The sequence below is a fragment of the Nerophis lumbriciformis genome, linkage group LG25 (genome assembly GCF_033978685.3).
Source record: "Nerophis lumbriciformis linkage group LG25, RoL_Nlum_v2.1, whole genome shotgun sequence".
In the NCBI taxonomy this organism is placed as follows: Eukaryota; Metazoa; Chordata; class Actinopteri; order Syngnathiformes; family Syngnathidae; genus Nerophis; species Nerophis lumbriciformis.
The window spans coordinates 34,976,803-35,001,455 of NC_084572.2; the positions used below are offsets into that span (position 1 = coordinate 34,976,803).

Here is a 24,653-nt window from a genome sequence, read left to right on the forward strand (position 1 = left end):
ATTGATTAAACTGGTGTTCTTTAAATTAATAGATCAAGTGGGAGTCCAGTCCACCAGGAAACCAAAAGATAGTCCAGGCCTATCCAGTCAGCTACGCAAAGATGTCTATGGGTGTGCAAGCAAGAGTGGCCCGAAGCGTGGTGACAGTGGACAGTGAAAGCTAACACCGTATTTGCGTGTGATGTTGCCTAGCAGCAGCATATAGGTAGTAAAGACTACAAGACCAAGAACAAATCTTTGTTGGACTCCACACGTCACCTCAACATACTCTGAGGTCACATCGCTACGCGATACACAGTGCATGCTCTCAGAAAGATAGGAGTTCATGTTATAATTGTGTAAGATCACAACTATCGATTATAATCTGGAGCGCCACACTCAAAGGACCTAACAGGATATTCATGTTAATATTAAAATCGCCCCATCCATCCATCCATCTTCAGCTTATCCCTAATTAGGGAAGCCCAGACTTTCCTCTCCCCAGCCACTTCGTCCAGCTCCTCCCGGGGGATCCCGAGGTGATTCCAGGCCAGCCGGGAGACATAGTCTTCCCAACGTGTCCTGGGTCTTCCCCGTGGCCTCCTACCGGTCGGACGTGCCCGAAACGTTTCGGGTGGCATCCTGACCAGATACTTGAACCACCTCATCTGGCTCCTCTCCATGTGGAGGAGCAGCGGATTTACTTTGAGTTCCCCCTGGATGACAGAGCTTCTCACCCTATCTCTAAGGGAGAGCCCCGCCACCCGGCCGAGGAAACTCATATCGGCCGCTTGTACCCGTGATCTTGTCCTTTCGGTCATAACCCAAAGCTCATGACCATAGGTGAGGATGGGAACGTAGATCGACCGGTAAATTAAGAGCTTTGCCTTCTGGCTCAGCTCCTTCTTCACCACAACGGATCAATACAGCGTCCAAATTACTGAAGGCGCCGCATCGATCCGCCTGTCGATCTCACGATCCACTCTTCCTTCACTCGTGAACAAGACTCCGAGGTACTTGAACTCCTCCACTTTGGGCAGAGTCTCCTCCCCAACGCAAAAATGGCACTCCAGCCTTTTCCAAACGAGAACCATGGATTCCGATTCTCATCCCAGTCGCTTCACGCTCGACTGCGAACCGGTACAGTGAGAGCTGAAGATCCTGCTCAGATCATCTGCAAAACGCAGAGACCTAATCCTGCAGCCACCAAACCGGATCCCCTCAACGCCTTGACTGCGCCTAGAAATTCTGTCCATAAAAGTTATGAACAGAATCGGTGACAAAGGGCAGCCTTGGCGGAGTCCAACCCTCACTGGAAACGGGTCCGACTTACTGCAATGTGGACCAAGCTCTGACACTGATCGTACAGGGATCGGACCGCTACAATCAGACAGTCCGATGTAGACTGGTTGGGCAAACTCCCATGCACCCTCAAGGACCCTGCCGAGAGTATAGAGCTGGTCCACAGTTCCACGAATCAGGACGAAAACCACAATGTTCCTCCTGAATCTGAGGTTCGACTATTCGTTCATGATAAGTATATCATCTGAATGAGTCACGAGATCAGCAACAAACTCAGATAAGTCATTGATAAAGTCCGAATAAGGCCCAGGAGGGTGAAAGATGACTTCCAGATAGAGTGGTAGTGGAACTACAGACCTCATAATGACAACCTTAAATTAATTATATTTATTACAAGGGTTAGGGTTAAGGTTAGTGTCAGAAATCGGGGAAAGCCCTCCACCCTTTTAAAGGACGAGCTACATGTGAACTCGTACAGTTAGGAGGAGAAATTCATTTGTTTTGTGCCAACTCTCACTGAGACCAAACACGTTCAAATATCGTCTCTTATGACATCATTAACTGACAACGCTTTGATCGTTTTTTCAAAAAAACATTTTGTTGATGGAAAATGGAAAATGGATACATGTTTTTGCGTCTGAACTCTTCACAAATCTATATTTTTAAAATGTAAGTACTGTTCTTTTAAATGAATAAATACAAACATTTGAGTATTGTCTAATACAATTTTCATTAAATAATTCTTAATTGGTGCGATACAAACTAAATATTATATTACAATTAACATTTTGAAATACAAATCCTAAAATGCATAAAAGGTGAGACTATTTTTAATTTAATAAATACAATTAAAAAGTAATACATTATTTAAAAAAGCATTTCAGTTAAAAAAAACTTTTACTTTCATAACACAATTAAAATAAGCAACAATTTATTGAAATCATTCGTTTTAAATTACAAAATTACAAAAGCCTGAAAAAAAAAATAGTAAAATGACCTCTTTTGAATGAATGACCCTAAAATAGGAGTACAGAATAGTCTGATTGGATTCATACATTGGAACTGGAATTCATTATCAAAAATAATTTCAATGAAATAATTGTACATTCTAAAATTGATTTCATCTAAATAATAAAATTACTTATTTTAAATGAAAAAACTAATACATGTACCATACTTTTCAAACATAAGAGTATTTACAGTACATTTATTATACTGTAATATGTATATATTTATATATTTTTATCATTTAGAACATCTGTTTGAACTGAGCTCTCATGGTGACATCATCACATATTAAACATCTGTGTTGGTGGGACTTTGTCACCTTTGCTCTGGACTCCTTGGATGACCTCTTTTTCCTGGAGAGAGGAGGAGGAGGAGGAGGAGAAGAAGAAGAAAGGGGAGGAGGAGGAGGAGAAGGAGAAGAAAGAGATGGAGAAGGAAGAGGAGAAGAATAAGAAGAAAAAGAAGAAGGAGGAGGAGGAGGAGAAGAAGGAGTGGGAGGAGGAGGAGGAGGAGGAGAAGAAGAAGATGAAGAATGAAGATAGAGGAGGAGAAGGAGAAGAAAGAGATGGAGAAGTAGAAGGAAGAGGAGAAGAAGAAGAAGAAAAGGATGAAGCAGAAGGAGAAAATAAGAAGGACAAGGAGGAGAAAGAAGGAGAAGAAGAAGCACAAAGTGGAGAAGAAGAAGAAGAAGAAGAAGGATAAGAAGATGAAGCAAAAGAAGAATGAGAAGAAAATAAAAAGATTAAGAAGATTAAGAAGGAGAGGAGATATAAGGAGGAAAAGAATAAGAAGAAAAATAAGAGGAGAGTGAGGAGAAGAAAAGAAGAAGGAGAAAAAGGAAAAGATGGAGAAGAAGATGGAGCAAAGGAAGAATGAGAAGAAGAGAAAAAGATTAAGAAGATTAGGAGAAGAAGGAAGAGGAGGGGAGGAGAAGAAGAAGGAGGATGAGAAAGAGAAGAAGAAGAAAGAGGAGGAGAAGGAGAAGAAAGAGATGGAGAAGTAGAAGGAAGAGGAGAAGAAGAAGCAGGAGGAGGAGGAGGATAATAATAAGAAGAAAAGGATGGAGAAGAAGAAGAAGGAGAAAAGAAGAATGACAAGGAGGAGAAAGAAGGACAAAAGGAAGGACAAAGTGAAGAAGAAGAAGAAGCAGAAGGATAAGAAGATGGAGCAAAAGAAGAATGAGAAGAAAATAAAAAGATTAAGAAGATTGAGAAGGAGAGGAGATATAAGGAGGAAAAGAACAAGAAGAAAAATAAGAGGAGAGTGAGGAGAAGAAAAGAAGGAGAAGAAGAAGGAGAAGAAGGAGAAGAAGATGAAGCAAAGGAAGAATGAGAAGAAGAGAAAAAGATTAAGAAGATTAGTAGAAGAAGGAAGAGAAGGGGAGGAGAAGAAGAAGGAGAAGAAGGAGAAGAAGATGAAGCAAAGGAAGAATGAGAAGAAGAGAAAAAGATTAAGAAGATTAGTAGAAGAAGGAAGAGAAGGGGAGGAGAAGAAGAAGGAGGATGAGGAAGACAAGAAGAAGAAGAAGAAGTAGGAGGAGGAGGAGAAGAAGGAGAAGGAGAAAAAGAAGAAGATGAAGAAGAAGAAAGAGAATGAGAAGATGAAGCAAAGGAAGATGGAAAATAAGAAAAAATGATTAAGAAGGAGGAGGAGGAGGAAAAGAAGAAGGAGGAGAAGAATAAATTGTATGAGGAGAAAAAGAAGAATGAGATGGAGGAGGAGGAAGAGAAGGAGGAGAAAAAGAAGATAGAGAAGAAGTATGAGAAGGAGGAGGAGGAGAAGGAGGAGGAAGAAACGAAGAAGGAGAAGAAGAAGTAGGAGAAGAAGAAGAAGGAGGAGGAGAAAAAAGAAGATGGAGAAGAAGAAAGAGATGAAGAAGGAGAAGAAGATGAAGGAGAAGGAGAAACAGAAGAAGAGGAGGAGGAGGAGGAGGAAAAGAAGTAGGAGAATCATATGAGGAGAAAAAGAAGAAGATGGAGGAGGAAGAGGAGAAGACGAAGATATAGAGAAGGAGGAGGAGGAGGAGAAGAAGTAGAAGAAGGAGAAGAAAAAGGAGAAGGAGAAGAAGGAGGAGGAGGAGAAAAAACAGAAGATGGAGAAGAAGAAGAAGGAGGAGAAGAAGAAACAGATGGAGGAGGAGGAAGAGAAGAAGGAAAAGAAAAAGGAGAAGAAGGAGGAGGAGGAGGAGGAGAAGAAAAAGGAGAAGGAGAAGAAGAAGGAGGAGGAGGAGAAGAAGAAGGAGGAGGAGGAGGAGAAGAAGGAGAAGAAGGAGAAGAAGGAGAAGGAGAAACAGAAGAAGAGGAGGAGGAGGAGAAGAAGGATGAGGAGGAGGATGAGGAGGAGGAGGAGGAGGAGGAAAAAAGAGGAGGAGGAGGAGGAGAAACAACATGAAGTATGAACAACATTGTGGACAAAATCAGGAGACTAAAGACTTCACCTCCACACCAGGAAGGCGGTGAGAACCAGGACCACCAGAACAAGAACAAGACCAGCCACTGAGCCCACAGTGGTTGCCATGGTGACACTCCAGGAACCTGAGAGGAAGGCCAGCATCACAGTTACCATGGCAACAATCAAAGCATCCAGGAAGTGAGCACTTACAGGCCTTCACTTGGAGCCTCACTGAGGAGTTGCTGCTGCCTCTGCTGCTGGTGGCCACACACACGTAGTCCCCGCTGGCCTCAAGTCCAAGGTCAGTGAGGTTGAAGGTGGCAGATGCTCTATGCAGATCTTTAACACCAATCTGCTCTTCACTCCTCTTCCACCAACTGTACTTAGCCTGCGGGTTGGCGTCGCTGCTACAAGTCAACCAGACCGAAGAGCCCTGGCTGGCTTCACTGGAGGGTGCCGCTGAGATAACTGGAAGCCTCGGAGCATCTGGTGAGGAACACGCATCACACCCTTAAGGCCCTCAAACCTGCTCTACAAGTGCACACCTTTTCCCAGCCGCTGCCTCCTGGACACCTCAACCAAAGCACCCATGGACTGTCATGTTCTGAAGACATCCTCAGGAGACTAGGAGAAGGTCAGCAGGAAGTACTGATGGTCTTCTCACACCTTCTTGCTGCACTTCATTTTGGACTTGGACCTTAACCTGACACTCTGGTACTTCCATCATGCGTACATGATGGACTTAGGAGGTCCATGATGGACTTAGACATTCTAAGACCAACATGGACCTCCTAAGTCCAACATGGACCTCCTAAGTCCAACATAGACTTCCTAAGTCCAACATAGACGTTCTAAGTCCAACATGGACCTCCTAATTACAACATGGACCTCCTAAGTCCACATGGACCTCCTAAGTCCAACATGGACCTCCTAAGTCCAACATGGACCTCATAATTCCAACATGGACCTCCTATGTCCAACATAGACGTTCTAAATCCAACATGGATGTCCTATGTTGGACTTAGGAGGTCCATGTTGGACTTAGACATTCTAAGTCCAACATGGACCTCCTAATTACAACATAGACTTCCTAAGTCCAACATGGACCTCCTATGTCCAACATGGACCTCCTAAATCCAACATGGACCTCCTAAATCCAGCATGGACCTCCTATGTCCAACATGGACATCCTAAGTCCAACATAGACATTTTAAGTCCAACATGGATGTCCTATGTTAGACTTAGAAGGTCCATGTTGGACTGAGACATTCTAAGTCCAACAAGGACCTCCTAATTACAACATAGACTTCATAAATCCAACATAGACGTTCTAAGTCCAACATGAACCTCTTAAGTCCAACATGGACATCCTAAGTCCAACATGGACCTCCTAAGTCCAACATGGACTTCCTAAGTCCAACATGGACGTTCTAAGTCCAACATGGACCTCCTAATTACAACATGGACCTCCTAAGTCCAACATGGACCTCCTAAGTCCAACATGGACCTCCTACGTCCAACATAGACTTTCTAAGTCCAACATAGGACATCCATGTTGGACTTAGAAAGTCTATGTTGGACGTAGGAGGTCCATGTTGGACTTAGACATTCTAAGTCCAACATGGACCTCCTAATTACAACATAGACTTCCTAAGTCCAACATGGACCTCCTATGTCCAACATGGACCTCCTAAATCCAACATGGACCTCCTAAATCCAGCATGGACCTCCTATGTCCAACATGGACATCCTAAGTCCAACATAGACATTTTAAGTCCAACATGGATGTCCTATGTTAGACTTAGAAGGTCCATGTTGGACTGAGACATTCTAAGTCCAACAAGGACCTCCTAATTACAACATAGACTTCATAAATCCAACATAGACGTTCTAAGTCCAACATGAACCTCTTAAGTCCAACATGGACATCCTAAGTCCAACATGGACCTCCTAAGTCCAACATGGACTTCCTAAGTCCAACATGGACGTTCTAAGTCCAACATGGACCTCCTAAGTCCAACATGGACCTCCTAAGTCCAACATGGACCTCCTACGTCCAACATAGACTTTCTAAGTCCAACATGGATGTCCTATGTTGGACTTAGGAGGTCCATTTTGGACTTAGACATTCTAAGTCCAACATGGACCTTCTAATTACAACATAGACTTCCTAAGTCCAACATGAACCTCCTATGTCCAACATGGACCTCCTAAATCCAACATGGACCTCCTAATTCCAACATGGACCTCCTAAATCCAACATGGACCTCCTAAATCCAACATGAACCTCCTAAATCTAACATGGACCTCCTATGTCCAACATGGACCTCCTAATTCCAACATGGACCTCCTAAGTCCAACATAGACATTTTAAGTCCAACATGGACCTCCTAATTACAACATAGACTTCCTAAATCCAACATAGACGTTCTAAGTCCAACATGAACCTCTTAAGTCCAACATAGACTTCCTAAGTCCAACATAGACGTTCTAAGTCCAACATGAACCTCCTAAATTCAACATGGACCTCCTTAGTCCAACATAGACTTCCTAAGTCCAACATAGACATTCTAAGTCCAACATGGACCTCCTAATTACAACATGGACCTCCTAAGTCCAACATGGACCTCCTAATTACAACATGGACCTCCTAAGTCCAACATGGACCTCCTAAGTCCAACATGGACCTCCTAAGTCCAACATAGACTTCCTAAGTCCAACATAGACGTTCTAAGTCCAACATGGACCTCCTAATTACAACATGGACCTCCTAAATCCAACATGGACCTCCTATGTCCAACATAGACGTTCTAAATCCAACATGGATGTCCTATGTTGGACTTAGGAGGTCCATGTTGGACTTGATCATTTTAAGTCCAACATAGACTTCCTAAGTCCAACATGGACTTCCTAAGTCCAACATGGACCTCCTAAGTCCAACATGGACCTCCTAAGTCCAACATGGACCTCCTAAATCCAACATGGACCTCCTAAATCCAACATGGACCTCCTAAGTCCAACATGGACCTCCTAAATCCAACATGGACATATATACCTAAGTCCAACATGGACCTCCTAAGTCCAACATAGACATTTTAAGTACAACATGGATGTCCTATGTTGGACTTAGAAGGTCCATGTTGGACTTAGACATTCTAAGTCCAACATGGACCTCCTAATTACAACATAGACTTCCTAAGTCCAACATAGACGTTCTAAGTCCAACATGTACCTCTTAAGTCCAACATGGACCTCCTCATTCCAACATGGACCTCCTAATTCCAACATGGACCTCCTAAATCCAACATGGACCTCCTAAATCCAACATGGACCTCCAAAATCTATGTTGGACTTAAGAGGTCCATGATGGACTCAGGAGGTCCATGATGGACTTAAAACATCCATGTTGGACATAGGAAGTCCATGTTAGACTACGGACGTCCATGTAGGATTTAGAACGTCCATGTAGGATTTAGAACGTCCATGTAGGACTAAGGACGTCCATGTAGGTCTAAGGACGTCCATATTGAACTTAGAACGTCCATATTGGACTAAGGATGTCCATGTTGGACAAAGGTAGTCCATGTCGGACTAGGGACGTCCATGTTGGACTAAGATACCTAAAGCGGACTTTCATGTTGGACAGAGCACCTCCATGTTGGACTGAAGACATCCATATTTAACTTGGGTTCTTAAACTGGACCACTATGTAGGACTGAGGACATCCATGTTGGACTTAGGGCGCCCATGTTGGACTGAGGACGTCAATATTGGACTGAGGACGTCAATGTTGGACCTAGGATGTCCATGTTGGACCTAGGATTTCCTTGTTGGACTTAGGACTTCCGTGTTGAACTAAGATACCTAAAGTGAACCTCCATTTTGGACAGAGAACCTCCATGTTGGACTCAGGACGTCCATGTTTAACTTGGGTTCTTAAACTGGACCACTATGTAGGACTGAGGATATCCATGTTTAACTTGGGTTCTTAAACTGGACCACTATGTAGGACTGAAGACATCCATGTTTAATTTGGGTTCTTAAACTGGACCACTATGTAGGCCTGAGGACATCCATGTTGGACTTAGGGCGTCCATGTTGGACTGAGGACGTCAATGTTGGACTCAGGACTTCAATGTTGGACCTAGGATGTCCATGTTGGACCTAGGATATCCTTGTTGGACTTAAGACTTCCGTGTTGGACTAAGATACCTAAAGTGGACCTCCATGTTGGACAGAGGACCTCCATGTTGGACTGAGGACGTCCATGTTTAACTTGGGTTCTTAAACTGGACCTCTATGTTGGACTGAGGACATCCATGTTGGACTAAAGACGACCTTGTTGGACAAAGGTCGTCCATGTCCGACGAGGGACATCCATGTAGGACTTAGGATGCGCATGATGGACAAAGGACGGCTATGTTGGACTTATGATGTCCATGTAGGATTCAGCACGCCCATGATGGACTAAGGGTGCTCTTGTTGGACTGAGGACGTCCATTTTGGACTTATAACTTCCATGTAGGACTTAGGATGCCCATGTTGGACTAAGGGCGCTCTTGTTGGACTGAGGACGTCCGTGTTGGACTTAGAATGTCCACGTTGGACTAAGGACATGCATGTTGGACTAAGGTACCTAAACTGAACCTACATGTTGGACAGAGAACCTCCAAGTTGGACTTAAATACCTAAACTTGACCTCTTTTATGGACTAAGGACATCCATGTTGGATTTGGTTATCTGAAATGGGAATCCATGTTGGACTGAGGCTGCCAATGTTGGACTTTGTTACCTAAACTAGACCTCCATGTTGGATTGAGTCGATGTCGGTTGAGTACTGTACGTCCATGTCAGACCTTGGTACTTACATTGGACGTCTATGAAGACTGATGAAGAGGTTACACGTCCATGTTTATTCTCAGACATGCAGTGGAATGTTCCGGCATCTTCAGGATGGATGGAGGTGAAACTGTAATGTTCTTGGAGTGTTTGGGGTAGAGTTTGGCGGTCCTTGTACCAGGTGTAGCTGGCGGCCGGGTTAGCTTTGCTGCTGCAGGTCAGATTCACTGACTGTCCCTCAACGATGACACGAGACGGACTGACGGACAAAGACAACGACCTGGGAGGATCTGAGGAACAGGACATTGTCCTCATCAGTGTCACCACACGTCTTAAGGACATAGATGTACTCACATTGGACATCAATGAAGACGGGTTCTGATGTCTTCTTCCCCAGCTGGTTCTCCACAGTACACCAATACTCTGCTGAGTCTGAAGACTTGATGGACGGGAGGACCAGTTGTCGATCATTACTGAGGACTTCATCATCTGAAGACACATTCTTCTTCTTGTACCAGCAGTAATCAACTGTTGCTGAGGAGTAGTCGAAGTTCTCGATGTAGCAGGTCAGTGTCAGTGGACGACCCTCCAATATGTCACCAGTATCATTTAGAGACACTGAGGGTCTTTTCAGAACATCTGGAGGAAGAACCAAGAAGTATTGAACAAACACGTTCTTCTTTTCAGCACAGACAAGAACATGAGTCAATAAAGCAGCAGCAGACCTCCACCAAGGCCAAACACTCCTCAACACCTTTTACTGCTCCCGACGTCTTCCACTTTCGCCCTGTAGGTGGCACCAGTGCACATTACACTTGACAGTACATCATACTATCCCGAATATTCCGGGAGACTCCCGAATTTCAGTGCCTCTCCCGGGACAACCATTCTCCCGAATTTCTCCCGATTTCCAGCCAGACAACAAGGCACGCCCCCTCCAGGTCCATGCGGACCTGAGTGAGGACAGCCTGTCGTCACGTCCGCTTTTTCTCCATATAGAGAGCGTGCCGGCCCAGTCACGTTATAACATCTACTGCTTTTGGAGAGTTCACAACTGCGCACGCAACAATAAGGAGACGAAGCAGAAGAGCGAAGAAGAGACAGTCGTGGTGACGACGAGTAAGAAGAAGAAGTACGCTTGCAAGTCATCAGAGACGGTGTTGAACATGTTTAGGAAGATAGTGACAGAGAATAGAACGAGGGTGGACAATTAAACCCTAAACTCACTCCGTTCCTGCAAATTAAATTTCACAGATGCTTACTTCAAAGGCTGTGCTACTAGCTGCAAAGCATTGCACTTTCAAATACAACAATGAGTAGAGGAGTGTTATGTGTGTATATGTGTAAATAAATGAACACTGAGGTCTCAAGGTTGGCAAGTATGCAGTACATCACAGTCAGAGTGGTGTGTAAAGAGAGTATGGACAACAGGGTTTCAGACCATCTCCTAAATGATTGGTCAGAAGCCCTCACCTGACGACATGGCGCCATAGTTTGCTACCAACCTAGAGCCGGAGCTCCGTGCATCCGACATCTATTTGCAATTTTAGAGTTTTCCGACAAGTAAACACGCCCTGTGGTGCAGCATGGGCCCGCACCACGCGCAAAAACCGCAAGTAGCCTATGCATCGCTTTCCCCGCAGACCAGAAAGGACAAAACTATGGGAAGTGAAGGCCAAGGGAGGCTGGGGAGCCAATAAGCAAGTGTCGTCAAAAAACTCAATTAATAAATATTGCGGTAAAAAAAGCAGCATTAGTTCAGTTTTCAAGTAAAATCGAATAAAAACATGTTTTATTGTAAGTTTATGAGTTGGAGTACGTTTAGGACTATAATTAGACTTAGTATTTAGGTGTATTTTGTCATTGAAACAACTCCGCACACGGCCAAAATAGCAAACATGCATATATCCATATACATATATATATATATATATATATATATATATATATATATATATACACAGTTGTGCTCATAAGTTTCCATACCCTGGGAGAATTTATGATTTCTTGGCCATTCTTCAGAGAATATGAATGACAACACAAAAACCTTTCTTCCACTCATGCTTAATGGTTGTGTGAAGCTATTTATTGGCAAACAACTGTGTTTACTCCTTTTAAATCAAAATGACACAAGAAAGTACCCAAATGACCCTGATCAAAAGTTTACATACCCCAGTGACTTTGATCTGATAACATGCACAAAAGTTGACACAAGCAGGTTTGAATGGCTAATCAAGGTTCCAATCCTCACCTGTGACCTGTTTGTTTGTAATTAGTGTGTGTGTATAAAAGGTCAGTGAGTTTCTGGGCTTCTGACAGACCATTGCATCTTTCATCCAGTGCTGCACACATGTTTCTGGATTCTGAGTCATGGGGAAGGCAAAAGAATTGTCAAAGGATCTGCGAGAAAAGGTAATTGAACTGCACAAAACAGGAAAGGGGTATAAAAAGATATCCAAGGAATTGAGAATGCCAATCAGCAGTGCTCAAATGCTGATTAAGAAGTGGAAAATGAGGGATTCAGGTAGACCAGCAAAGATTTCAGTCACAACTGCCAGGAAAATTGTTCGAGATGCAAAGACAAACCCAGAAATAACTTCAGCTGAAATACAGGACTCTCTGAAAAATTGTGGTGTGGCTGTTTCAAGAAGCACAATAAGGAGGCACTTGAAGAAAAATGGGCTGCATGGTCGAGTGGCCAAAAAGTTCAATTTTGGTGTCATCACTCCAAATTACTTTGTTCCAGAAGTTTTGAGGCTTGTCTCTGTGCTGTTTGGCGTAATGTAAGCGGGATACTTTGTGACATTTGCGCAGAAATTGCTTTCTTCTGGCGACTCGACCATGCAGCCCATTTTTCTTCAAGTGCCTCCTTATTGTGCATCTTGAAACAGCCACACCAAATTTTTTCAGAGAGTCCTGTATTTTAGCTGACGTTATTTGTGGATTTTTATTTGCATCTCAAACAATTTTCCTGGCAGTTGTGACTGAAATCTTTGCTGGTCTACCTGAATCCCTCATTTTCCGGTTCTTAATCAGCGTTTGAACACTGCTGATTGGCATTCTCAATTCCTTGGATATCTTTTTATACCCCTTTCCTGTTTTGTGCAGCTCAATTACCTTTTCTCGCAAGATCCTTTGACAATTCTTTTGCCTTCCCCATGACTCAGGATCCAGAAACATGTGTGCAGCACTGGATGAAAGATGCAATGGTCTGTCAGAAGCCCAGAAACTCACTGACCTTTTATACACACACATTAATTACAAAACAAACATGTCACAGGTGAGGATTGGATCCTTGATTAGCCATTCAAACCTGTTTGTGTCAACTTTTGTGCATGTTATCAGATCAAAGTCACTGGGGTATGTAAACTTTTGATCAGGGTCATTTGGGTACTTTCTTGTGTCATTTTGATTTAAAAAGAGTAAACACAGTTGTTTGCCAATAAATAGCTTCACACAACCATTAAGCATGAGTGGAAGAAAGTTCATATTCTCTGAAGAATGGCCAAGAAATCATAAATTCTCCCAGGGTATGTAAACTTATGAGCACGACTGTATGTGTATATATATATATATATATATATATATATATATATATATATATATATATATATATATATATATATATATATACACACATACATATATATATATATATATATATATATATATATATATATATATATATATATATATATACACACATACATATATATATATATATATATATATATATATATATATATATATATATATATATATAGACTTATATATTGACATGTATATGTATATATACATGTATATGTATGTATTTATACTGTGTATAAATATGTATGTATGAATATATATGCAATTTTTTTAAAGTAATATTGTTAAAAAAATACATAAAAATGAATCCCCTAAAATGAAAAATCCAAATAAAGACAAATATGTATTTTAAAATATATATTTAAAGAAATTTAAAAAATACAATCAAATAAAAAAGAAAATATTTATTTGTGGCATTTATTATTATTGTAATTAATTAAAAAATCATTAATTATTTCCGGATTTATTTTTTTTTTTTTTACAGTTGTTTAATATATATATATATATATATATATATATATATATGTATATATATATATATATATATATATATATATATATGTTTTTTTTGTTGTTTTTGGTTTCCCCCCCTATGTGTAGGCATTGTAACCAAAAATAAAAATAAAAATAAAATTGAAAGAAAACAATGTATGTATTTCTTCTGTGGATCATGTGACATCCTTCCACGAGGTTTGATGAAAAATTATAAGGCAAAACGGACTAACTAAAGAACTATCTGACTAACTAGCTAAATAATCAACAATAAATGTAACAAATATGCAAAGAATGTTTAGTTAGGTATGAATGTTTCTTTACAATAAGTGTTTTATAGACAATACAGAGTAGTGATCCAATGAAAGGTTCAAGTCTCATAATATTTAAAGTGCTGTTTTTCTGCCGACTCTCCCTGTCCGTCACAGTGCCCTTTGAAGTCTACATAGCAACAAGTGCGACGTAAGCAGGAATAATAACTAATGTGTTGTTTGTGTTGTTTACTACTTTGTAGTTGGAAGAGAAACAAGAAAGATTTGTGTTGTTTTCCTACTGAAGTGCTTTGTAGCGCACCATGTTTTTCCAGAAGAAAGAAGCACTCACACAGAACAGGAGAGGTGGTGACATCATTAACTTGTTGTGTAGCACAGGTGATGTAGTCTCCAGGTGACAAGGTGACTTCTATTATGGTTCCTTGGTTTATATACGCTCCATTGTGATGCCACACAAAAGACAAAGGAGCTTCTGGAAAGCAGCTTGTGTGACACAACATTTGTGCAACAAGGTGAGAATCTTCAACTCTGACTGACATCACCTGCACCTGCACAGCTGGAGGCCAGAGGAGCAAACATGAAACATGTCATATTAATATTCATTTTAGATACAAGTCACACAACATACACACATGACTGCTTCATCTGGAACACCACTGTCCAAAGTCCAGTTTGCAGCCCACAGCTTGCTTTTGATTGGCTGCTGACTTATTTCTAAATAAAATTACACCTGACCCGCGTTAAAACACTAGAAAAGATTAGTGACTTGGCAGAAAATTCGTAGATAAAGTAATATACAGCATTGTACATAATATAGATATGTTATTGTCTAATCTAATGTATTCATTGTACAAAAGCAGTGAAGTTGTTACGTTGTGTAAATGGTAAATAAAAACAGAATACAATGATTTGCAAATCCCTTTCAACTTATATTCAATAGAATAGACTGCAAAGACAAGATACTTAACGTTGGAACTGGTAAACTTTGTTATTTTTTTGCAAATAGCTCATTTGAAATTTGATGTCTGCAACATGATTCAAAAAAGCTGGCACAAGTGGCAAAAAAGACTGAGAAAGTTGAGGAATGCTCGTCAAACACTTATTTGGAACATCCCACAGGTGAACGGGCAAATTGGGAACAGGTGGGTGCCATGATTGGGTTTAAAAGCAGCTTCCATGAAATGCTCAGTCATTCACAAACAAGGACGGGGCGAGGGTCACCACTTTGTCAACAAATGCCTGAGCAAATTGTTTAAGAACAACATCTCTCAAACAGCTATTGCAAGGAATTTAGGGATTTCACCATCTACGGTCTGTAATATCATCAAAGGGTTCAGAGGATCTGGAGAAATCACTGCACGTAAGCCATGATATTACGGACCTTCGATCCCTCAGGCGGTACTGCATCAAAAAGCGACATCAGTGTGTAAAGGATATCACCACATGGGCTCAGAATCACACTTCAGAAAACCACTGTCAGTAACTACAGTTGGTCGCTACATCTGTAAGTGCAAATTAAAACTCTACTGTGCAAAGCGAAAACCATTTATCAACAACACCCAGAGACGCTGCCGGCTTCGCTGGGCCCGAGCTCATCTAGGATGGACTGATGCAAAGTGGAAAAGTATTCTGTGGTTTGACGAGTCCACATTTACATTTTTGGGGGGAAACTGTAGATATTGTGTCCTCTGGAACAAAGAGGAAAAGAACAATCCGGATTGTTCTAGGCGCAAAGTGTAAAAGCCAGCATGTGTGATGGTATGGGGGTGTATTAGTGCCCAAGGCATGGGTAACTTACACATCTGTGAAGGCACCATTAATGCTGAAAGGTACATACAGGTTTTGGAGCAACATATGTTGCCATCCAAGCAACGTTACCATGGACGCCCCTGCTTATTTCAGCAAGACAATGCCAAGCCACGTGTTACATCAACCTGGCTTTGTAGTAAAACTAGACTGGCCTGCCTGTAGTCCAGACCTGTCTCTCATTGAAAAAGTGTGGTGCATTATGAAGCCTAAAATACCACAACGGAGACTGTTGTTAAAGTTAAAGTACCAATGATTGTCACACACACACTAAGTGTGGTGAAATTTGTCCTCTGCATTTGACCCATCCCCTGATTCACCCCCTGGGAGGTGAGGGGAGCAGTGGGCGGCAGCGGTGCCGCGCCCAGGAATCATTTTTGGTGATTTAACCCCCAATTCCAACCCTTGATGCTGAGTGCCAAAGCAGGGAGGTAATGGGTCTCATTTTTATAGTCTTTGGTATGACTCGGCCGGGGTTTGAACTCACAACCTACCCATCTCAGGGCGGACACCCTAACCACTAGGCCACTGAGTAGGTCGAACAACATAAGCCGTACATCAAGCAAGAATGGGAAAGAATTCCACCTGAGAAGCTTCAAAAATGTGTCTCCTCAGTTCCCAAACGTTTACTGAGTGTTGTTAAAAGGAAAGGCCATGTAACACAGTGGTAAAAAAATGCCCCTGTAACAACTTTTTTGCCATTAAATTCTAAGTTCATGATTATTTGCACCAACAAAAAAACATTTTTCTCAGTGTGAACATGAAATATCTTGTCTTTGCAGTCTATTCAATTGAATATAAGTTGAAAAGGGATTTGCAAATCATTGTAATTTGCTTTTTATTTACCATTTACACAACGTGACAACTTCACTTCTTTTGGCTTTTGTAATATAGTTGTGTTATTGGGCATGTTTGGTCAGGTGTGTTCATACCTGTTACTGTCAAGGTGCTTCCAGGTGAAATACTCCTCCATTCAAAATTGTAAGAAAAGGTGAATTTGAAGCGGTACTCAGCAGAATCACTCTGCCTCACATCGTTTATTCTCAGTGTGCTTTTTCCAGAAGTCTCTGAAGGTAATTCATACCGAGGGTCTTCAATGATGGAGGGGTTCCCCGGGTCACTAGAATCTGTACGGAACCAGAATTGTGTCTGGGTATTTACATAGCTCGTGTATTCACAGCTAATGTCCACTGATGATCCTTGGATGGCACAGATGTGTCTCTTGTAGTAAACCACCTTGTTACATGACCAGTACATACCTGAAAGACAGAAGAAGCATTGAGCTGAGTCAGCACAAAGTTACATGTGACGTGCAGCAGAAGACTGAAGAGTCCACTCACACTCTGGAGGAGACACATCTTGCTCGTGTCCTCTTACAGCACAGGAGTAACTGTTTATGTAGTCATACCCTCTTTTGTACAATTGGGACTTTTCATTTGGGATTTCCTCTCCATTCTTATACCAGACGTATGAAGAAGGAGACCAAGGACTGCAAGTGCTGCTGACACACTTCAGATCATACATATTTCTAAACCTGGACTCTGTCACTTGTACTTTCAGATCTGGAATGAAAGGAAAACTTCAATCATTTCAAAACAAAAGTCCTCATGTCCACTTCCACCAAAGGCAGTACAGTTTGGATCAGTTTTTGTCCTCATAAGTTGTGAAGAGTACCAAAATAACTTGTCGCGGTGCCAAGTACATTAGTAGGGGAGCCAAAGGGGCGGAGCTAGAGACAGTGCAGTGTGCCGATTGGAGGATAGCGAATGGTCACTTCCGGAATGTGAGGACGCCCCAAAAACCAAGATGTCCTCCATTGATGTCACTGCGGCTGGGCCCCGCCTACTCACAGTCGGCGCCAGCAAGGCTTAAATCACGATCAGAAATTGACAAAAGTTCATTTCCTTTGAATGTACTTTTCCTAAATATACAAAAGTGTTTTTGATTGATTGATTGAGACATTTATTAGTAGATTGCACAGTACAGTGAATATTCCGTACAATTGACCACTAAATGGTAGCACCCCAATAAGTTTTTCAACTGGTTTATGTCCACGTTAATCAATTCATGGTAAAGACTGGTGTTTAGGGATGTCCCATAATAGCTTTTTGCCGATATCCGATATTCCGATATTGTCCAACTCTTTAATTACCGATACCGATATCAACCGATATATACAGTCGTGGAATTAACACATTATTATGCCTGATTTGGACAACCAGGTACACATTGTGTAAATGGTAAATAAAAACAGAATACAATGATTTGCAAATCCTTGTCAACTTATATTCAATTGAATAGACTGCAAAGACAAGATACTTCACGTTTGTTGTTATTTTTTGCAAATAGTAGCTCATTTGGAATTTGATGCCTGCAACATGTTTCAAAAAAGCTGGCACAAGTGGCAAAAAAGACTGAGAAAGTTGAGGAATGCTCATCAAACACTTATTTGGAACATCCCACAGGTGAACAGGCTACTTGGGAACAGGTGGGTGCCATGATTGGGTATAAAAGCAGCTTCCGTGAAATGCTCAGTCATTCACTAAAAAGGACGGGGCGAGGGTCACCACTTTGTCAACAAATGCGTGAGCAAATTGTCTAAGAACAACATTTCTCAACCAGCTATTGCAAGGAATTTAGGGATTTCACCATCTACGGTCTGTAATATCATCAAAAAGTTCGGAGAATCTGGAGAAATCACTGCACGTAAGCCATGATATTATGGACCTTCGATCCCTCAGGCGGTACTGCATCAAAAAGTGACATCAGTGTGTAAAGGATATCACCACATGGGCTCAGGAACACTTCAGAAAACCACTGTCAGTAACTACAGTTGGTCGCTACATCTGTAAGTGCAAGTTAAAACTCTACTATGCAAAGCGAAAGCCATTCATCAACAACACCCAGAGACGGCGCCGGCTTCACTGGGCCCGAGCTCGTCTAAGATGGACTGACACAAAGTGGAAAAGTGTTCTGTGGTCTGACGAGTCCACATTTCAAACTATTTTTGGAAACTGTGGACGTTGTGTCGTCTGGAACAAAGAGGAGAAGAACCATCCGGATTGTTCTAGGCACAAAGTTGAAAAGCCAGCATGTGTGTTGGTATGGGGGTGTATTAGTGCCCAAGACATGGGTAACTTACACATCTGTGAAGGCACCATTAATGCTGAAAGGTACATACAGGTTTTGGAGCAACATATGTTGCCATCCAAGCAACGTTGTCATGGACGCCCCTGCTTATTTCAGCAAGACAATGCCAAGCCACGTGTTACAACAGCGTGACTTCGTAGTAAAAGAGTGCGGGTACTAGACTGGCCTGCCTGTAGTCCAGACCTGTCTCCCATTGAAAATGTGTGGCGCATTATGAAGCCTAAAATAGCACAACGGAGACCGTTGAACAACTTAAGCTGTACATCAAGCAAGAATGAGAAAGAATTCCACATGAGAAGCTTCAAAAATGCGTCTCCTCAGTTCCCAAACATTTACTGAGTGTTGTTAAAAGGAAAGGCCATGTAACACAGTGGTAAAAATGCCCTTGTGACAACTTTTTGCAATGTGTTGCTGCCATTCAATTCTAAGTTAATGATAATTTTCACAAAAAAAAAATGAAGTTTCTCAGTGTGAACATGAAATATCTTGTCTTTGCAGTCTATTCAATTGAATATAAGTTGAAAAGGATTTGCAAATCATTGTAATTTGCTTTTATTTACCATTTACACAACGTGACAACTTCACTGCTTTTGGCTTTTTGTATGTTCACGTTTGATATGTTTTAATAATTCATTTAATCTTGACAGTACCACATAGAGATGTGTTTTATTTGATGATGTGGGTTGATTGATTAATGATGGTATTTTGAGAGTTTTTTTTTTTTTTACCTTGAAAATCATTTGTTTACCTTGAAAATCATTTTTAACCTTGAAATTTTTTTTTACTAACCCTAACCCTAACCCTAAAAAAAAAGTTAATTGTTAAAATTGTTTTAAAAAAATTAAAACAATTTAAAATTGTTTTAAATTGTTTTAAAAAATAAAAAATAAAAAGTTTTACAAATAAAATAAAACATAAAAAATAAAAATTTTAAAACCTTTTTAAAAAATTAAAAAAATTTGAAAATAATTTTTTACCTTGAAAAAAAAATTTTACCTTGAAAAAAAAAATTTACCTTGAAAATTTTTTTTTACCTTGAAAATCATTTGTTTACCTTGAAAATCATTTTTAACCTTGAAAAAAAAAATTACCTTGAAAATTTTTTTTTACCTTGAAAATCATTTGTTTACCTTGAAAATCATTTTTAACCTTGAAAAAAACATTTACCTTGAAAAAAATCTTTTACCTTGAAAATCATTTGTTTACCTTGATAATCATTTTTAACCTTGAAAAAAAAAATTTACCTTGAAAAATTTTTTTTACCTTGAAAATCATTTTACCTTGAAAAAAAATGTTTACCTTGAAAAAAAAATTTTACCTTGAAAATTTTTTTTGCCTTGAAAATCATTTTTTACCTTGAAAATCATGTTTTAACTTAAAACATTTTCTTTTATTTTTTTTATTTTTAAACATTTTTAAAAAATTTTAATTTTAAAATTTTTTTTTAAATATTTTTAAATATTTTTAAATATTTTTAAATATTTTTAAATATTTTTAAATATTTTTAAATATTTTTAGATATTTTTAGATATTTTCAAATATTTTTAAATATTTGTAAATATTTTTAAATATTTAAAAAAAAAAAATTTTTTAAATTAACTTTTTTTTAAACTTTTTTAAAACTTTTTTTTTAACTTTTTTTAACTTTTTTTTTTAACTTTTTTTAACTTTTTAAAAAAATGTTTACCTTCACCCTAACCCTAACCCTAATCTTAACCCTAACCCTAACCCTAACCCTAAAAAAAATGTTAATTGTTAAAATTGTTTGAAAAAACTGCGATGAGGTGGCGACTTGTCCAGGGTGTACCCCGCCTTCCGCCCGATTGTAGCTGAGATAGGCTCCAGCACCCCCCGCGACCCCAAAGGGAATAAGCGGTAGAAAATGGATGGATGGATGTTTGAAAAAATTAAAAACATTTAAAATTGTTTTAAATTGTTTTAAAAAAATTAAAAAAAATTAAAAAAAGTTTTAAAAAAATTTACAAATAAATTATTTTTTTTTAAATTAAAAAATTTAAAAACATTTTTAAAAAATTAAAAAAATTGGAAAATCATTTTTTACCTTGAAAAAAAATGTTTACCTTGAAAATCATTTGTTTACCTTGAAAATCATTTTTAACCTTGAAAAAAATTTTTTACCTTGAACATTTTTTTTTACCTTGAAAATCATTTGTTTACCTTGAAAATCATTTTTAACCTTGAAAAAATTCATTTACCTTGAAAATATTTTTTTACCTTGAAAATATTTTTTTACCTTGAAAATCATTTGTTTACCTTGAAAATCATTTTTAACCTAAAAATATTTAAAAATATTTGAAAAAAATTAAAAAAATTAAAAAATGTTAAAAAATTTAAAAAATTTAAAAAATTTAAAAAATTATAAATTGTTTAAAAAATGTTTAAAAATTTTAAAACGTTTAAAAAATGTTACAAAAATAAAAAAAAACTTTAAAAAAATTAAAAAATCATTTTTAACCTAAAAATATTTAAAAATATTTGAAAAAAATTAAAAAAATTAAAAAATGTTAAAAAATTTAAAAAATTTAAAAAATTTAAAAAATTTAAAAAATTTAAAAAATTATAAATTGTTTAATAAATGTTTAAAAATTTTAAAACGTTTAAAAAATGTTACAAAAATAAAAAAAAAACTTGAAAAAAACTTGAAAAGTTTTTTAATTTTTTTAAAGTTTTTTTTTATTTTTGTAACATTTTTTAAACGTTTTAAAATTTTTAAACATTTTTTAAACAATTTATAATTTTTTAAATTTTTTAAATTTTTTAAATTTTTTAACATTTTTTAATTTTTTTAATTTTTTTCAAATATTTTTAAATATTTTTAGATATTTTCAAATATTTTTAAATATTTTTAAATATTTTTTTAAAAAAATTTAACTTTTTTTTTAAACTTTTTTAAAACTTTTTTAAAACTTTTTTTTTAATTTTTTTAAAGTTTTTTTTTATTTTTGTAACATTTTTTAAACGTTTTAAAATTTTTAAACATTTTTTAAACAATTTATAATTTTTTAAATTTTTTAAATTTTTTAAATTTTTTAACATTTTTTAATTTTTTTAATTTTTTTCAAATATTTTTAAATATTTTTAGATATTTTCAAATATTTTTAAATATTTTTAAATATTTTTTTAAAAAAATTTAACTTTTTTTTAAAACTTTTTTTAAACTTTTTTAAAACTTTTTTTTGACTTTTTTTGGACTTTTTTTTTGACTTTTTTTTACTTTTAAAAAAAAATTTACCTTCACCCTAACCCTAACCCTAATCTTAACCCTAACCCTAACCCTAACCCTAAAAAAAATGTTAATTGTTAAAATTGTTTGAAAAAATTAAAAACATTTAAAATTGTTTTAAATTGTTTTAAAAAAAATTAAAAAAATTAAAAAAAAGTTTTAAAAAAATGTACAAATAAATTATTTTTTTTAAATAAAAAAATTTAAAAACATTTTAAAAAAATTGGAAAATCATTTTTTACCTTGAAAAAAAATGTTTACCTTGAAAATCATTTGTTTACCTTGAAAATCATTTTTAACCTTGAAAATTTTTTTTTACCTTGAACTTTTTTTTTTACCTTGAAAATCATTTGTTTACCTTGAAAATCATTTTTAACCTTGAAAAAATTCATTTACCTTGAAAATATTTTTTTACCTTGAAAATATTTTTTTACCTTGAAAATCATTTGTTTACCTTGAAAATCATTTTTAACCTTGAAAAAAAAATTTTACCTTGAAAAATTTTTTTTACCTTGAAAATCATTTTACCTTGAAAAAAATGTTTTACCTTGAAAAAAAAAATTTACCTTGAAACATTTTTTTTACCTTGAAAATCATTTTTACCTTGAAAATCATGTTTTAACTTAAAACATTTTTTTTTAATTTTTTTAATTTTTTTAATTTTTTTAATTTTTTTAATTTTTTTAATTTTTTTAATTTTTTTTAATTTTTTTTAATTTTTTTAATTTGTTTAATTTTTTAAGTTTTTTTAAGTTTTTTTAATTTTTGTAACATTTTTTAAACATTCTAAACATTTTTTAAACATTTTAAACATTTTTTAAACAATTTAAATATTTTAAATTTTTTAAATTCTTTAACATTTTTTAATTTTTTTTAATTTTTTTTAATATTTTCAAATATTTTTAAATATTTTTAAATATTTTCAAATATTTTTGAATATTTTTTAAAAAATTTAACTTTTTTAACTTTTATTAACTTTTTTAACTTTTTTTTAACTTTAAAAAAAAATTTACCCTAACCCTAACCCCAACCCTAACCCTAACCCTAATCTTAACCCTAACCCTAACCCTAACGCTAACCCTAAAAAAAATGTTAATTGTTAAAATTGTTTAAAAAAATTTAAACATTTAAAATTGTTTTAAATAGTTCTAAAAAATGTATTTTATTTTTTTACAAATTAAAAAAAATTAAATAAAATAAAAAAAAATTAAAACATTTAAAAACATTAAAAAAATTTGAAAGTCATTTTTAACTTTGAAAAAAAAATTTTACATTGAAGAATTTTTTTTACCTTGAAAATCATTTTACCTTGAAAAAAATGTTTTGCCTTGAAAAAAAATTTTACCTTGAAAATTTTTTTTTACCTTGAAAATCATTTTTACCTTGAAAATCATGTTTTAACTTAAAACATTTTTTTTTAATTTTTTTAATTTTTTTAATTTTTTAATTTTTTTTAATTTTTGTAACATTTTTGTAACATTTTTTAAACGTTTTAAAATTTTTAAACATTTTTTAAACAATTTTTTTAAAATATTTTTAAATATTTCTTAATTTTTTTTAATAATTTCTAATATTTTTAAATATTTTTAAATATTTTTAAATATTTTTAAATATTTTTAAATATTTTTAAATATTTTTTAAAAAATTTAACTTTTTTAACTTTTTTTAACTTTTTTAACTTTTTTTTAACTTTTAAAAAAAATTTACCCTAACCCTAACCCCAACCCTAACCGTAACCCTAATCTTAACCCTAACCCTAACCCTAACGCTAACCCTAAAAAAAATGTTAATTGTTAAAATTGTTTAAAAAAATAAAAAAAAATAAAAACATTTAAAAACATTTTTAAAAATTAAAAAAATGTGAAAATCATTTTTTACCTTGAAAAAAAAATTTTACCTTGAAAATTTTTTTTACCTTGAAAATCATTTTTTACCTTGAAAATCATTTTTAACCTTGAAAAAAAAAATTTACCTTGAAAATTTTTTTTTACCTTGAAAATCATTTGTTTAGCTTGAAAACCACTTTTACCTTGAAAATCATTTGTTTACCTTGAAAATCCTTTTTAACCTTGAAAAAAAATTTTTACCTTAAAAAATTTTTTTTACCTTGAAAATCATTTTTTACCTTGAAAAAATAATTTTACCTTGAAAATTTTTTTTTACCTTGAAAATCATTTGTTTGCCTTGAAAATCATTTTTAACTTAAAACATTTTTTTTTAATTTTTTTTTTATTTTTTAAGTTTTTTTAATTTTTTTTTAATTTTTGTAACATTTTTTTTTTTAAATTAAAATTGTAAAAAAAAATTAAAATTTTTAATTTTTTTTTATTTTTTTAATTTTTTTAATTTTTTAAATTTTTTTAATTTTTTAATTTTTTTTTAAATTTTTTAATTTAAAAAATTTAAAAAAAAAATTTTTTTAATTTTTTTTAAATTTTTTAAATATTTTTAAATATGTTTCAATATTTTTCAATATTTTCAATTATTGTTAAATATTTTTAAATATTTTTTAAAAAATTTAACTTTTTTAACTTTTTTTTAAACTTTTTTTAAACTTTCTTTTTACTTTTTCTTTTTACTTT

At 35.8% G+C, this 24,653-nt stretch overlaps 1 protein-coding gene across 3 annotated transcripts in view; it reads right to left on the bottom strand.

Annotated features, from left to right (window-relative positions):
- Positions 1-24,653, bottom strand: part of LOC133621863 (B-cell receptor CD22-like) — a 35,843-nt gene that overhangs the window by 667 nt on the left and 10,523 nt on the right. For 2 of the 3 annotated variants that reach the window (XM_061984272.2, XM_061984271.1), the window contains exons 3-10: positions 17,018-17,239; positions 16,610-16,936; positions 14,203-14,427; positions 9,874-10,158; positions 9,549-9,809; positions 4,891-5,166; positions 4,727-4,823; positions 2,609-2,642 (exon numbers count right to left, since the gene is read on the bottom strand). In XM_061984272.2, coding sequence (XP_061840256.1) covers positions 2,609-2,642; positions 4,727-4,823; positions 4,891-5,166; positions 9,549-9,809; positions 9,874-10,158; positions 14,203-14,427; positions 16,610-16,936; positions 17,018-17,239 — 1,727 coding nt within the window. The remainder of the gene's footprint in view (positions 1-2,608; positions 2,643-4,726; positions 4,824-4,890; positions 5,167-9,548; positions 9,810-9,873; positions 10,159-14,202; positions 14,428-16,609; positions 16,937-17,017; positions 17,240-24,653) is intronic. The other variant, XM_061984273.1, reaches the window with a different exon arrangement.